General features: G+C 34.4%; 1 protein-coding gene across 3 annotated transcripts; it reads right to left on the reverse strand.

Moving 5' to 3' along the window:
• Positions 1–1,666: 1,666 nt before the first annotated feature.
• LOC129259198 (uncharacterized) lies at positions 1,667–17,546 on the reverse strand. Of its 3 annotated transcripts, none has more exons than XM_054897499.2 (7): positions 17,453–17,546; positions 14,749–14,912; positions 13,955–14,193; positions 12,249–12,367; positions 11,648–11,692; positions 8,615–8,725; positions 1,667–7,383 (listed from the first exon to the last, which is right to left on the reverse strand). In XM_054897499.2, exons 2-7 carry the CDS (start codon positions 14,871–14,873, stop codon positions 7,285–7,287), a joined length of 738 nt encoding a protein of 245 aa, XP_054753474.1. In that variant the 5' UTR covers positions 14,874–14,912; positions 17,453–17,546; the 3' UTR covers positions 1,667–7,284. The 3 variants fall into 3 exon arrangements, with proteins under 3 accessions (XP_054753474.1, XP_063954114.1, XP_063954115.1); XM_064098044.1 differs by lacking the exon at positions 8,615–8,725 and adding an exon at positions 10,161–10,280; XM_064098045.1 differs by lacking the exon at positions 8,615–8,725 and having other exon boundaries at positions 17,453–17,527.
• Positions 17,547–17,565: the final 19 nt, after the last annotated feature.

A 17,565-nucleotide genomic window follows, 5' to 3' on the forward strand; every position in this document is an offset into this window, starting at 1 on the left:
GACAAAAGGTGAAGCTGAATCATTAGCCTACCATTGTTGTATCAGTTTTTTTTCAAGATGAAAACTACTGTTTCTTTAATGTATAAATTATGAAATGTTCCCATAGCCATGATGCAATAGAATGTATATATACTACCATGGACCCTAATGGGGTCTAGTACTTGACCTCTCTGATTAAAACCTCATGTCAACAAATCTAGTTTTCAGAAGGTCAAAATCATCCTGGCCTACAAACAGTAAACTCTGAATTCACCCCAACTCACTGGAATAAATGTTTACATACTCACTCCATAAAAGAGATAGATTCAACAAAACCCTTTAAGAATACCCCTATGAATACATACTTGAAATCAAACTGCATTTATAATAGGGGAAAGGAATCGGTCTCTCCAAACTAGTCTCTATGCAACATTATGATGTGTGTTGCTAACTGACTTCTATATCCCATCTTTCCAGTACTTGGTGGTGAAAAACCATCATTACATTAATCTAAAAACGTGGGTGGGATAATATTACAGTTACATAAAGTTGTTCTTCTATTAACCCCTTTCTGCAGAAAACCCCCCAAAAGTCCAAATTAGAGCTATGTTTGAATTTGTTCATATAACTCTTTTTATAGCTGAACTAGTAGATCCATATTTTCTCCTGATAATGCAGAAAACTAAACATTAAATTGAGAATTTGCAGCTTTATGAATTCCTCAAATGTGAAATTGACACAAGAAAAAAAAAATGGAAGGGATTCTGCAAGTCAAATAAAAAAAACCCTTTCACAACTAACCATATTTTACTCTCAGAAAGTGGATAAGAGGGGTGAATAATTAGTAGTCCTGATCTGTCTTTCCCCATGAGTAAGGGAGCTAAATATATGGATTGATTACTCCCATGCACTAGTGTATCAATGTATGTTAGTGACATATGAGATCCACTAGAGGTCAAGGGATGTGATATACTTGTCTCTGATATAAATGGTCTCTATTGTCTAGCTGCCTAGGAGCCATAGTTATAAATAGACTAACTGGCTGGTTACCTCGTACTAGATGTGCACATCAGATCAGGGTTACAGAATGGGGAAAGGGGGGGGGGGGCGGAGGGTCTCCTATAATTTTTGTAAGTAATGAAAACAGACCCCACAAAAAGGGGAAAAAGAAAAAATGAAGAAGAGAACTAATAGATTCTTCTGGATAGTGTAATTGTTTAAAACCCATATTTTTCATGGAGGAGAAAAAAGGAATTAAGTCACCTTTATCTGTACATGCCAAAAACATCGACATTCTCTTTCACCAGTTTTCCTTCAGTCTTTCTTTCAATCATCCTCAAGTCATGTTCAAGGCACCATATGTCTCTGATGCTAACCCCCCCCCATGACCTTCCTCATCATTTACTTTAATGTGACTCTCTGATCTTCGATCTTCATGCTCTCCACTCTCTTCTTCTCATCTAAACCTTTCTTGTGTCCTGACAATCATTTCTATTTTCTTGGCTATATAAGCAGTTTCCCTTTAATTTATCTAAAACAAATAAAATGTTGTTTACAATATAAACAAAAAAACGAGATTATATGGACAAATAAATCGTATTCAATATACTCAGCATATTCCTTCATGATCAACAACCACAACTCTATGCAAAAACTTTCAACAAACAACACTTGCATAATAAGAGGATAAAATGTGGAAAAGTAAATGAGTACTTTTAATAGAATTCAAAACCTGTAAGGCATTATGCATACAGTCTCATTCTATGCATGTTTATTCTGACACAAATCCCTTCTTTACACACGCACAGTACTGGGAGAAAAAAACAGCATGGGTCAAATGTATTGGAAGGATACAAGAGGCTCAGTCACACTGATACAATATGACAAATGGAAGCCATACATGTTCAGTTCAGTTGGTGGTCACATATCATAAAAATGTGACCACGGCAATGAAATGAATGAAATCTAACAAAACTTGTGAATATTGGATACAAACATGAAATACCAACATGCTACCCCAGAAAATGAACTCAATTCAGACAAAATCAGATTACACCCACATTCACACATCAAAGAGTCTGGCAATTATAAATTAAGTGTTCATGGTTTGTCAGTTAAAAGCAACATCTATCATGAAACAATAAATGCAAGAGTACAATATGACAACATAGAAAAGAGAGTTTCAAATAAGCATGCAATACGCCGTATCGAGCCCCCTCAAATTTTGGGCTCATTACGCAAGGAACCATATTTATCTTAATTGATGGAAATATGACATTTTGACCCTGTCTATATGTATTAAAAATATATATGATTTTGTTACGCTTTGTACACTGCTGTTTACTTATTCATTTCTCATTTCATCCAAAGTCAAGTAAATATGGTGTGACTTGACCTAAGTTGATCTCCTACGAGTTGTGGCAGGCTGCTTTTGCCATTGGTCCATTAGAGGAAAATACAGTGATTAGAAACACATAAGAATATTTGAATTTCAGCTGTTGACAAAATGGCACGTCACACTTTCATTAGAAAATGATTAATGACAGTACAATCTGTGAGAGGACACTGTCCACATACATGTATGGTTAACATTATTTGAAGGGCTAGGATTTGGGCAGACATATCTTCTTTTCTGAAAATGAACAATTTCTTCAGCTTCATTTTGAGAGAGATATCTAGTATCCATATCATCTCGAGAGTGAGAGTTTATCTCATAACACTCATCATGTAGATATGTTGTTTTTAATCACATTGATATATATCAATATATCACTCTCATAAAATAATGCTATATTTCACTCATATTTGGCTCATGCAATACAACTTCAAAAGCATGGCCAATATTTCTGATATATCCGACAACAGAGACCTGCGATTGCGAACGATAATAAAATCACAGTATAAATTCAAAATCCTCGCTGCAGGCATATATGGTTATCGAGGACTACTATCAATCAATCAAAATTGTTCAACTTATAGTCTACTGCCAGGTTTTTTTTTTCTTCAAATGAACTAATACTACTGTTAAATGCCTGCATCCATATTCTACTTTAATTCAATGAAGGAGGGATAGCAAATGCCAGAAGCAAATGAGGAATTTGGATTAGGAATTGAAAGGAGGTTTGCAAATCACATTTGTTTGTAATTCTATCCCTCCAGGCTAGGCTCTTGATAAGATCCATCACCCATGATAATTGATTACCTTCTCAGAGGTACATATAATCATATTAACCTGCCATATATATTTGTTCATCCTCCTAGAGTTTATAAATAGAACAAACCACTGGCCATTTCCCAGTAATCATCAAAACAAAATTGAAAATCAACAGAAGAAAGGAAGAAGCTGACATACCAGCACCATTTGTGATTCTCATTAGATATGATAATACCAGTGAACCTTATGTCCAATTCGTTTTCATTTTTTTAATACATGAAAGTGCAATGCCAATTCTTTGTGACATAAAAGATACTATTGGCTTATGATAAACATCTACCGTAAATGCTCATGACAAATCATGTATTAAAGATTAACAATCACCTGTAAGATTGTTTGCATCTCTCTTAATTCATATAATTTAAAGTCCATTCTAACACACCTATTGAGTTACTATCGATTACACAATTGAATGTAATTCTTCACATTAGACATATGCAATCAATTTCATAAACATCAATCTTACGTTTCACTGGTTCTACGTCTGATTGAATCTCTTTATGCTACAAATAATATCATAATTAACACCAATGATGACAAATCATTTTTCAGGAATTACATACAGGGCACATTAAGATTCTAATGACGGATTGGTCAAAACTACATCATGTGATGCATCTTTTGATGCAGGGCAGTTATGTCGCCATTGCCACAGACCTGTATCCATTATACGAAATATAATCCATCTTAAGATTTCATGATAAATCATATAATGAAAAATCAGTTTTAAGATTGACAGATTGCCAGTCAATGTCATGGGACACAGCTGTATAATATATTTCTTAGAATCAAAGGTCTAAGGTTTATGAATATCATATCAAAAGGTGTTTGCAAGAAATATGATTTTGAAACATTTTCAAGAAATGGGCTCATCTGTGTCGACTTCAATGGAAGACAGAGAAATTATTTGTATAGTCAAAGAGAAAACACAAAATGAAAAACAGCACCATTATCATATCCAGGCTTAATGTGAAAGAATGATCCCAAACACCCACGCACACACATGACACTATGTCTATGGCACATCATTGACTAAATACTTATCAATGAGGAAACAAAATCCTATCATACTATATAGATCAAACAAAGTAAATTAATGAGATCTGAATTTTAACCATGACCACACGCATAATTACTGAATGCATTATGAAACTATTAAATCTAAAGGCTCATCATATATAATAGATTTTATTTCCCCATTTATCATCATTCTCTCACAAGGTGATAAAAAACAATGAAATGAAACATCAATCATTTCTATGTCATATGGTTCTCGTATGAGAGATTAATCTCATCAATAATGGACAATGCTATTAAACAGAAACTCCTATGGTGGGGAAGTGAAAATAATAATTGTGACCAAATTCTTCAAATCCTTTTCATATTAATAAGAAAGAAATGCACCAACCATTTAGAATGACTGAAACAAAAATGTAACTTTGAATCAAACTAAATATTTATAGACAATAAAGAAGGTGGAATTATAGGTTAACCATAAAAGCAAGTAAAGCAATGAATAAATTTGTTGGAGTTTGTTTGCAAGCCTGAATGTAATATATGAATTGCACATGACCCATAATGAAGGAAGAAAGGAGAAACAGTTGGTGATTTTTTTAACCTATTAAGAATGAAAGTAGATACATGTATATGAGTCAGCAAAGAAAGATGAAAAATATAGTTCATGCTTTCTAGTAAAAGTTACAGAGTATGTAATACCACATCCCCAAATATATTAAGTTCCAAGGCAGTTCAGCTAGCTAAGCATTAAAACCTGTCTAAAGCTGTAAAGATTTACAAATGTATAGTATCATCTAATATACAGGAACCAATGTCACTAAAGTGTATTGACTCTTTTTTATTTTTTCTGTTATCTGGATTCTATGTGGTGATTTGAATTTTACATAAATTTGAGGACATGAAGACCCACTGAACACCGAACTTTCAAATCTAGTGATTGCATATTAAAAAATACAACCAAAGATTATATCCTGAAATTTCAAATCCATTTCATGTGTGAGAAAAAAAACACCAGAAAAAATATGTTGTTAACTTATAATTCTGGACAGAAAAGTAATCAAACTAGTCTTCATGTAAAATTGCAAAATACATCCACTTTAACAATTGTAACATCCACATTATAACAATTTTAGGACATAATGTAGTACCAAACCAGAATAGTTGCCAACAATTAGTGGATTTACCCAATCCGAAGAGAGACCTTCATGAACATTTCTGTTTAAGATTTTATTTTTTGATTTTGAAAGCATCTTTTAAAAATTCCCACTTCAATGTAAGCTAATTTATGCTAATAACAAATCTAAAATACAATAAAGATTTAAACCCTAAACTTGCCACACCATCCATAATATGATAATATCAAAGTATAACGGAGTTATACCAAAAAAAAGAATTAATACAAAAATAACTTTCATGATGACATTCCCCAAGCCTACATATTCTACAGTCAACCCTAAAATAAGATTATCAAAATAAATATCTTCATCATATCAAGAATAAACACCATGCTGTACGTGTTGGTGTAGAAGGGACATGATAATGGCAAGAAAATATCAGGTAAATCGCATTCAACATAATAAAAATCAAATCTTCCCATGACAGTGTGAATTAAGAAGCAAATTTATGATCTTGTGACCTGAACATATTGTTGTAGTAATCTTAAGATTTCGTTTTAAACCTTCATAAGAAAGTAAGAGAATTAAGGCACTAGTCATATACCCTCTATCAATATCATCATAGCCATATTCATACTACACTGGATGGCAAACTATTAACCAACCTAAACAATTACCAATGTGGTAACACTAATAATATCAATATGTATTTTTAATGATAATATGAACACAAAAAACAATAACCAACAAATGCAATAATAATAAAAATGATCTTTCTTTATCAAAGTCAATATGTCCCATTTTTATATGATATGTAACTGAGAGAAATTGTTGCAGGTAAGTAGCATCATAGTTTTGACCAACTTGAAACTTAATCGCTAGAGGGTATTCATTTGTCTCGCAATCTACTATGGTCAACAAGGAAATTCGTGATCACTCTCGCAAAAAGTGTTCACTAGCTTTCTAGGAACTTCGTGATCACTCTCGCAAAAAGTGTTCACTAGCTTACAAGTTCACGAGCTTTCGAGTGCCGCTGCAACTCTTTATCAAGTGACGAAAATTATCTGATACGGTAGTCAATTTATACCAATTCCCAGGACCGTACGCACGAACGCGGGAACAATAGGTGGGCACTGATCCGTTATGTGATTGGTCGGGCGTATATGCAAATAAGCCGGAGGTATATGCAAATACGCCGCGAGTCGGCAATATGCAAATAGGACAAAATTGGCGGGCTCGCTAGTTTCCCGTGGGTGGGGGTTGACTAGCTGAGCGGTCCCTCGCTCGGTCGAAACTTGAAACTTATGTACAAATAAAAAGGCTTCATTATGCCACAGTGCATTCATTAAGATAGCTGTTTTACCATGTTACAGTGTGTATGAATGAGGCTATGATATACAAGAATGTGATGTCTGTCATTTAAAACAATCAAAATAATGCATTTAAGCTTCCACTCAATTGATACAATCTTCTGGTGGGTGTTTCATAAAGCAGTTCGTAAAATTACGCACAACTTTACGTACGACTGGAATATGTTCTTAGGTCCTAACTCAATTACATAGGGATATCACAAAGCACAAGAAAGGATCACCAGTCATGCGTAAAGTCATTCTTATCTTACGAACAGCTTTATGAAACACCCATATCATTGAAACATGTATTACCAGTCTGTCAATATACATGTAAAGAGCACCTACTCATGAAGACTACTTTTCCTGTCTCCCTTTGGCAGTCTCTATAGACAGTTTTTGACTTCATATCATTGACAACTGGATATAATCTGCTGATGTATAATTGATCATGAGGATATAGCCTTCTGATGTATCTTTGATCATGGAATATAACCTTCTGATGTATCCTTGATTATGGGATGTAATCCTTTGATGTACATGTATCTTTGATCATGGAATATAACCTTCTAATGTACTGTTAATTATGAGGATATAATCTTCTAATGTATCATTGATCATGAGGATATATCTTTTTTAACCATGACCTTGCCAGGAATCTTGATCCATCGAATGCTTCAAAATACTCGTCTATCTGAGGATGCTGAACCTTGGGAGAGAAGAAGGCAAGAGAACATGTGAATACATTGAGACAAATTGGTGATTGTACAAAGTAATGGAGATATCAGAGCTTATCAATGGTCATCAGAGTTGATGGTCGTGGATGCCCTATTTACTAGCCTTGTTGCCCATGTCCTTGGACATGAAGATTTTATTCTGTGCCTTTGGTTTTTTTCTTTTCTTCATATTTTCCATAATAAACATGAAGGGATGTGCCCAAAAGAAAAGCAGCCATGCCCTTAAACTACCCAAGGCTGGATATACCACAAACTATAAAAAGAAAAACTAAGCATGGATCAATGATAATTCACAACCTGGGGTGGTTTCATAAATAAGTTCTTCAAGTTACATAAAACTTTAAGAAAGGCCAGAATGCGTCAATCCGAATGGGTGTCACAATAAGTTTGAATCACATATGTCCAAGAGTTTTTTTGTTTTTTTGTTTTTTTTTGCAGAAAAGAAATGGAATGACAAAACGTCTATAATGCTTATGGACCATCTCCCAGCCTGCCCCACCACCTGTATTTGCTTCTCCATAATCACTAGATTTTTTTTTTTTTTGGGGGGGGGGGGAGAGGAGAGGAGGATGATTGGTCTAGTCAGCCATCTTCCCACCCACAGGAATTCACAATACAAGAAGTTGTGGTCCTCTTTGCAAGCGAAGGATGAATGTAACCTTAATCATTGATGTGTATGCACCAAATTTCTACCAAGTCTTAGGTAAATAATTTAATATCTTTGTTATGAATAATTTGAGGAGGGAAATGAAATTTAACACTCCTTTAATTTTCTTTAATTTAGACTCTGTCCTGACAGTGGCTCATGATGTCAACCTATGAAAAGTATGTTTACCTTTAATAATTTCCCTAGATATTTTCATGTCCAGGCAAATACTTGCTTTGATGTATCAATTCTGAACACCATAAATGCTCAAACAATTTTAGCAGGGATTATCTATGTAGTCTCTCATGATAAACATGATTTATGAATAGATCATCAAAGCTTATGAAAACCTTATATATTCAATATTTTCTAGGATTTTATAGGATTTTCTATATAGCATGTGTCAATAAAAGGAGCGCAAGAATAGTTCACCCAGTTTAATAGTCATTCTAAACAAAAAGTCTACAAATATGTATCTAAGACGTGAAAAAATAAATGACTGACCAACCAATTTGTATTATGACCAATTGATTGCCATCCACCATAGATCTCCCTACCTTTATAGATTGGACGCCTTGCAGCAATTCTTGTGTGATATAGGCAGTAGTGAATGACTGTTTATCTAAACTGTGTACCAATAACAAGTAGTTTGGCTGGTGTCTAAAATGCTGCAGAAAAGTGGGAACAGGGGCAGAGATGTGCAATATCAAATATGGACAAAACTAGAGGCACGTTCAGACTTTGTGTGACAAATCAACACAAAATAGCGCAACGTTTTGTGTACATCAGTGATGAGGTGAGCAAAGGTCTCAACATTTTTTGTCCTCAGGACCCTGTTAACACAAAGGTTGATAATGGATTCTGAATATGATAGAACATTTCTGATTGGTTCCTGGTTATATTCTGAAACAAATTTTCATGGAACAATGATCTTGATTTGCCATTGCTAATTGACTGCAAACCTTCACACTATGGAGTCTGGTTATAAAGAAAAACTGTGAACCAATCAAATTCAAAGGCAGCCATGTGGGTTTGTCTGCATAGCTTCAGTACAAAGGCTCTATTAAGATTTGGCATATTGAACATTGATCAACATATTGAATAGTAACATTGTACCATGTCTTATAACCATTGGTGAGCTGGGTTGCATCTGTTTGTCACACCATGCCTGAACTAGCCTCTATGAACCAGTAAGTCTTGGGGCTAAGACAAGTCTGCTACTACAACCATTGTTCCTTTCCTGGATCTAAGCATGATGCATCTATCTAATGGAAGCAAAGCCATAGAGTGGTAACTGTCGATTGCTCAGGAAATCCAAATAAATATTTTAGTTGGATATCATTAATAGTTGTGTAACTTAAATAAGCAAAAAAATATATAGAGAGAGAGCTGTTTTACATACAGGTTTTCAGTGGCTTACCCAATGCCATTACTGTTTTGTCTACTTGCAAAAATTTAAGCTTGATATAACTGCCATGAACAGTATTCAAGTTGGCAAAGAATCTTGACAAAGATTCTTATAAAAAATAATATTTGAGACACTTTACCAAAGAACCTGCCAATTATGAGAGGCCTTTGAACTCTGTAAAACCAGCAAATTGATCTCTAATACTATTTGATGGAAACAGATTTGGCATTTCAACTTGTGACATCAATAGTCCTATAGAGCAGGGGCTTTCTTTTATCACAGGAAAGTAAACAATGATTGTGCAGCACCCTTGTAAACGCTCCAATAAAAAAAAATTCCTGAAATAAAAATTCATAAAGGAGATCTAATCCAATTGATCAAAGTACAACAATCAATAAAACTATAATTTCTTTCAATCAATGTTTGTTATATCTCCTTTATGAATGATGTAGAATATTATTAAATAGTAAGTCAAGCCCACAGAGAAAAGTGCTGTCACTAATGATGTCAAACATGCGACCAGTGCATGGTGATCACTGCTAGTCTGCATCAGCAAGTCTGTTTGTCTGTCTGAGTGTCAGTCTACCAGTCTGTCTATCTGTCTATTTGTCGGCATGTCTGCCTGTCTGTCTCTCTATCATCCTTTCTTTTTCTCTATGAGGACTTGACAGATATTCTCATATTTTCCTACTTACCATGGTTTGAAAAGATATAACTTCAAGATCTTCTTCGCTATTGTAGACAATAACTGGGACAGGTACATGTATATCACGTATATCAAGCAAAAGAGCATAGAATGGGGCATTCACAGTGTGCTACACAACATAGGAAAGGGATAGAGAGAGGGAGGGGTGGGGTCCAGTGCAAGCAGTAAATAATGAAGAGGAAAAATATATCATGAATATTCATATAACTAACTTTGAAAAATAAAAGGCTAGCTGAGGAATTTATAGATACTCATGCAAAATAGAGATGGAATTGTAGAATAATGAAAGAAATAATGCATGCAAAGGTTGGATTGAGGGAAGGGGAGACCAGATCAAGGGACATAAAGTAGCATGCAAAATAAATAAATAAATAAATTACTTAATTAATAAATGAATAAATAAATAAACAAATAAATAAATAGAATTACAACAAGTATGATTTCATACATGAAGGCAAGTGCAAAGTTTTCAATGTTTTTCAAAGGTGATTGCATCAAAAGACTTGTGAGCTTGACTCACATGTGATTTGCAATTATCTGAGAAACATATCATACATCTTTCCATTGTTTGGATAAAAAAATTAAAGATATTCTTCAAAATATCATTAAAAAGAATTCATATTTATTTCAAAATCATCATGAGATTTCAATGATATCAACTTTAAAAAGGTACAGATTTATGACGACGACTCTGCCATCAGAAAAGTGTTGTGTATATGTCTTGCTTCAGCAAGGTATGCAATACGGAAATCAGAAAACAACTCATGCAGCCACAAAGGACATGATGAAATGAGTGGGATTATTTCTTAATATTGGTAATAAATATATCTTACTATTTTCTATTTAAAAAATTCCAGTCAGTACCAAAACTCTGTATTTTCTGGGTCAATTATTAAATTAATGAACATTTTAAATTTGAAAAGAAAACAAAGTACATGAATATCAAATAATACTAAAATTAGCAATAAAAACCCATGTATTATAATGAAACCAAGCTGAACCATGGTGAAAATATGAAGAAAAATAATAACAAAGAGACCAAATGTACCAAATCATGATTGTAAATATAATCAACTTAACAACTGAAACCAATAAGCGGTTTTCTTCATGTCATTCCACTTTCCAGTTACATAAATTAAGACGATTTCCTTGACTTATTAATATCAACATGGCTCAAATACAGTATTTGATCAAAATTGATCCGAATATCATTTTACAAGTACATGTTGAAAAAAAATCTTGAATTAATCAAGTAAAAACTTTTTCATTTCATTTCTGTACTTTTGAATACAATCTGACTGCTGAGTGTTGATCATGTATTCGGATAATACCCTACTAAAAAAAAGAGCAACGCAAAACAATGTTCCCTTCCATATGAGATTATGAGTATCATTTAAAAATTGACTTGGAGGGGAATAACAGCTGCTTTAAAAAAAATTGTTGTTATTACTGAAAACCAAACACATTTTTACTTACTTGCTGATCAGGTGATATATTGTCTTTCAGCCATTGTGCTGGGGCCTGGATGATAAAAAATGAAATAAAACATTGATATGTGTGTTCACAAACACAACATTATAAAAACAATGTTCGGTGGGGAAGCTACTTCTATATGATGTTAAAAATTTAAGAAGTCTAAAAATGGGTGGATTTTAGGAACCGCATATCCAGGCGTTGTAAAGGGGTCTAAAAAGTTGTGCGAGACTTGAAGGAAAAAACTCATGAAACATTGCAGTGCGATCTACTTGCGTTTCAGATTTATTGCAAAAATTGTCGAAGGGGAGGGCTAAATACATGTAAGTACCCCGGGATACATAGTGTTAACATTGACACTGGGTGATTTCAAGTTACTGTTGGTGCTAGTGTTAACCACAATTTTGTTTTTCCTAGTTCTAACACCTAATATGAGTTTACAACCAATTATTCAAATCACACCCAATGGATTTCATTCCAGGACAAACTTTATTTCAAAAGTGGTTTGGTGCTAATGTAAACACCAATCTAACACCAACACCAATAGGCCAACACCGAACTTGAAATCACCCACTGGAATGCAGCATACTCCTGTTTTTCTTACCGTAGCAGTTAAATCCCAACCTACAATAACACCTCTGTATCCCATTCTTTTATGTCTAACCACCTGGCCTATCCTGTATCTAACATGACGTGGTCTTGGACTTCTCTTCTCTGTTGAACCTGTAATCAATAAATACAAAAATTGGTCACATATTAGCCTGGGATGTCACATGAAGGCGATTAAAAATAAAACTTCAATTTTATACAAATCCAAATCATATTTCATTTTTTGAAATAGAAATTTGTTTTGCCCATTTGATTGTCGACCCGGCAGCCACTGTGCAATGGCAGATCTATCCCTTAAATCGTTGAATGCAAACAGGGTAGCAGCAACTCCTATCTTTTAATGTGTGTTTGGTCTGACGTGGCCAGGGTTTGAACTCCCGCTAGTGAGATTGAGACGAATGCTCTACCAACTGAGCCAACACATGACTACATCAGTCAGATCATGGTCATGAGATGCAGGCTATAAGTATTGCATATTAATCAATGAATATCACATCAATTACCTTAACTCTTTGACTAGCCCCATCTTATTGAGGAACATGAACCTTGTCCCCTTTTTCAGGCATCATTTTGCAATGGTACTAAAAATGTATACAATCAGATTTTTATCAAGAGGTTTGAAGCTCCATCTAGTATTCAATACAATTAAAACCCAGCCCTATTTACAATAGCGGGATTAAACAGCCATTAAGAGAAAGAAGCTATTCAGTTTTAAAAGCCTCTTTCTGTAAGTAGTCCATTCACTGTTTAAGTGCTTTATTTTTCTGAAACCTTAACAGGGATTACAACTAAAGTTGATGAAAGAGTTGGTTCTTTATTGGTTGTTTTAACTTTATATTAGGCATAGGCCTATCCTGAGGGGCGTTTCATGAAAGGAGTTGTTGGACGTTTTATCCGACAACTCCCATTTCATCTGACAGTAACACATCAACAGCAAGGAAAATTGTCAGATCTGACATTTTGTCGGACAAAAATGTTGATGAAACGCTCCCCAGCTCTGTATCCTATCCTGGTGTCAGTTCTGTAACCTGCATTTATTTCAAAATTCAGAAGATTTAAAAAAATATTTTTTTTGCATCCTGCTCCAGGTTTTATTTGAATCTTAAAAATAGTAAAATCCATGTAGGTTACAAAACTGATAATATTTACTCTTAGTGTTAAAGGAAAATAAAGGATTTCATCTGAATTTAATACACTTCTACATGTATAACCTTCCCCGTCACCCTATACAACATAGATTCCAAAATAAGACTGCTACAATAAAACAATCTTCCCTGTCATGAATACCTGTCCAATCTCATTCTGTAAAGCAGCTCAGTTATAACCTAACACCAGTATATTCATAGTCTAAGATATTGAAGCAATGATGACAAGTGAGCATGTTTAGCCATTTGTCCAAAATACATGGAACAATCTACCTAATTCTATCAAGAATACAGGTTCACTTGATGTAAGAGAGTCCACATATTGCCTGTTAATGCCCACTTGCCAGCATTAGTCTACCATTCTCAGCTATTTTGTTGCATGGCTACAACTTGCAAAACACTTTTTATTATTTTGCAAAAATACAAAGGAAATGTCAAGTGGTATTTATGGAGTAAAAACGCTAACAAAATCACAAAGGAGAATATGTTTTTGAATAAGATACTGTCTAGAAGATAAAAGCTGTATGGTTTTAATTCAAGAGAATGAATATCTTACCTCCGAAATATCCATTGCTTTCCCTGAATTTTAAGACTTCATAAGCAGGTGATTCCCCTTCTGGTTCATTCTCATCAAAGTCACTAGTTTTAGAAGACGCTCCATACATCAATCTTTCACCATAGTTCTCTATGTGATCAATGAAGTCAGCCATTGTATTCCATGCGTTAAGAGCTCTCTGATTCCACCAATCAGGGTTGGTGAACTTACCATGCCACAAGTGTAGTCTGGTTAGCAATCTAAGAGAAAGAGAGAGTGAATGATAAGAATAATAATGGTGATAGTGATGATGATGATGATGGTGATGTTGATGATGATGGGGATGATGATGGTGATGATGATGATGGTGATGATAATGGTGATGAGAATTATGATGGTGATGATTGATGATGATAATGATGATGATGAAGACGATAATGATGATAATGATGATGATGATGATAATGATGATGATGATGGTGGTGATGATGATGATGATGATGGTGATGATGATGGTGATGAGAATGATGATGATGATGATACATGTAATATTAAAGCAAGAAAACTCGGTGGATGGTCTTCATTTCATTCTTCACCCCCCAAAAAATAAAAAATAAACGAATGAATAAATGAAAAAATAAATAATAATCATCATCATCTTCACACTCAGTAGATTTCAGGCAGGCAATTTATTAACTAGCAACACCTAAAATCAATTTTAAACAAAATGAAATCAATTCATGAAATTTAATTTGTCTATGGATTCCTCAAACTGATTTTAACTAACAATATTAAATAGTGAATCATAGGCCTACCTCTCAATTTCTATACTCCTCTGTGTACTTGTTGTTGGTTTCCACTGAGTGAGGAAGTACTGAGCAGGAACAATGAGAAGAAGAAGAGCCAGTTGAAGATAGGTACCTCGGTTTAGCCCTGGCATCTTGGAGCGTTTCTAGGGCTGATAGGTTTCTAAATGAATCTGAAAAGGGGGAAAAAAGACTTGGGGATGGAGTGTTCCATAAAAGATTTCACAGTTCATAGTCTATCACCACTTACATGCAGTAAGCACATTCCTAATCTGTTTTGTATCCTCTATTATTACATCTCTTTGATCATTGTCTGCTCAAAGATTTTCTATAAAATTTTGTATATCTGTTTTTCTCTTTATTTTTCAGGAAATAGCTTCTACTATCTAGATAAAATAAAAGATAAAACAACAAATTGAGAGAGATAATCAGAGATTGGCAATTTTTTTCCTGGGAGCGGGGAATTAAAATACCCTTTTTGAGATAATATATTATAAGAATGAAAATTGACTTTCATTCATTTATCTTGTATGCCAACTTCATGGGTCCTAATTTAAACAAAATAGAGATGTAAATCTGGAAGCTGTTTCATGGAAGTTGTCAGCTCTGATAATTTTGACGGTGAATTTCTTGGTTTCACTTGACACTTGACAGAGATGCACTGCATCTGACTGTTACTATTATACATGTAGAACTGTCAGAGAATAACAGCTTGTCAAAACATTAATCAAAGGGGTACTACCAGCTGAAAATAATATCTTAGAATTTAAAAAAAAGCAAAATGCTCAATTCGTTTATTTCCAACTCGTCCACTCATCACATGGTCTACCTTCATTTATTCTAATGCCAGTCCGTACATCAACATTTCGTGTAACAATCATTTGGTCCAATAATCACTTTGTCTATAAATCACCAGTTCGTCTATGACCATTTCATCTCATAACCAGTTGGGATTGTACCCATTTTCTTTTCATTCATTTCCCCAAAATAGCACTGAGTTCAATTAGACTAAATTGGCTACTGGACCAACTGGTTTATATTAGACGAAATGGTGAGTGGATGAAATAGCATTTAGACCATGTGGATAGTGGATGAACTGATCTGATTGTAGACCAAATGATAGTAGACGAGCTGGTAATTGGACGAATTGGCATTAGGCATTTACCCCCCCCCCCCCATCATCTATCCTTCCTGGTTGCCCCTTTTTTTGGTTTCTTTATTTCAAATCTTTCCTAGCTTTCTTTCCTTCTTTCTTTTACTTGCTTTTTTAAATTTCCTTCTTTATTTCCTTCATTCTTTCTTTCCTTAAACTTTTCTTTGCTTCCTTCTCCCTTCCTCTCCTTTTTGTTTTCCTTCTTTCTCTCCTTCCATTATTTTCTTTTTTTTTTCATTCTCTCCTCCCTTCATTCTTCCCTTCCTCTCTTCCATCCTTTTTCTTTTTTTCCTTCTTATTCCTTTCCCTTCCTTCCTGTTTTTCTTCTTTCTTTCTTCGTTTCTTTCAAAGAATGAGAGAAACATATTTATTTTCTTCATTTTTTCTTTCTTCCTTTTTTTCTTATTTTCTGTTTTGCTTTCTCTCCTTTACTTTCTTTAAAAAATGTAGGCCTATAATTCATCTTCCCTTCGTTTTTTTCCTTTCTTTATTAATTTCAATGAATGACGGAAACATTTTTTTCTTTCTTTCATCCTTCTTTTATTCTAACTTTCTTTTTATATTTTTCCTTCATTTCCCCTTCATTTTTTCTTTCTTTCCTCTCAATTCATCTCTTTTCTCTCCTTTATTCTTTTGTTCACCCTCCCTTCCTTTTCTTTATAATTTGTTTTCAAGTCTAACATTGTGTAGCCAAGTTAATATCTTTGTTGAATTTTTTTTATTAAGACCTGGCTCGGTCAATCTGGCTTGGTCGATCAGCTCACGCAGCGTGCTCTGTTGATTGTCCTGTATTTCATTTTGTGAAATCTTGTCACCCTTTAGGCTAATTGGAAACAGACACACCACATTACTGACTCTCTCTCTCTCTGTATTGATCCACTCAAGGGTTTGCCGCCGCGCACAGAAAAATCAAGCCATAGAAGTCGTGTGTTGTGGACACCAGAAGTGGGATCGCAGCATGCCCGACCCACTAGTTAGAAATCCACTGCCAAAGGCCAAACGCGGTTCATGGTGCGAGGTCATCTGGTTATTTATATACTAACCTCGCAATGCATGTGAGTGGTATGGCTATGCCATGGATCTAAGTTGTTAATGTTAGACAGAGGCCGACATGTCATGGCCGAGTAAAACCTAGACAAAAAGCTTCAGTCTCTGTATTTTGGTTGTTCCGCTGAACTGCGTTGTAAAATGTCAGAAATTGTTAAATCCCCAGAAACGACGATTATTCCTGTACTGTAAAACCTAGTTTGACATGTACATGTTATCACCATTTTTTGTTCTGTGTGTATACATTGTATCTACATGTGTGTAAACCAATGGAACAAAGAATTTCCATTATGGACAATAAAGTTATTCAATTAAAAAAATTTCAACTAGCTGAGCTCAGTCACTGAATCTGACTGCAGACATAATTTGTAGTTAGTGGGACACAGCCCAATCACTAACCTTCACTTAATCCAATAATAAAAGCAATATAACGAATTTTTGAAAAACGAAATCCTCTTTTTAACATAAAACTACATTATTCTTACGGAAATCCTGCACAACTTACGAACTTACCTTTCCATTCCAAAAAAAACCCTGCAAAATCTCCTGATTAAGTTCCAATCAATCAAATTTTGCCACGATAACATTACTCGATATCCTTTTCAATAAGGATATTTTTTAAATGG

Source organism: Lytechinus pictus, chromosome 4, assembly GCF_037042905.1.
Source record: "Lytechinus pictus isolate F3 Inbred chromosome 4, Lp3.0, whole genome shotgun sequence".
NCBI classification, from domain to species: Eukaryota; Metazoa; Echinodermata; class Echinoidea; order Temnopleuroida; family Toxopneustidae; genus Lytechinus; species Lytechinus pictus.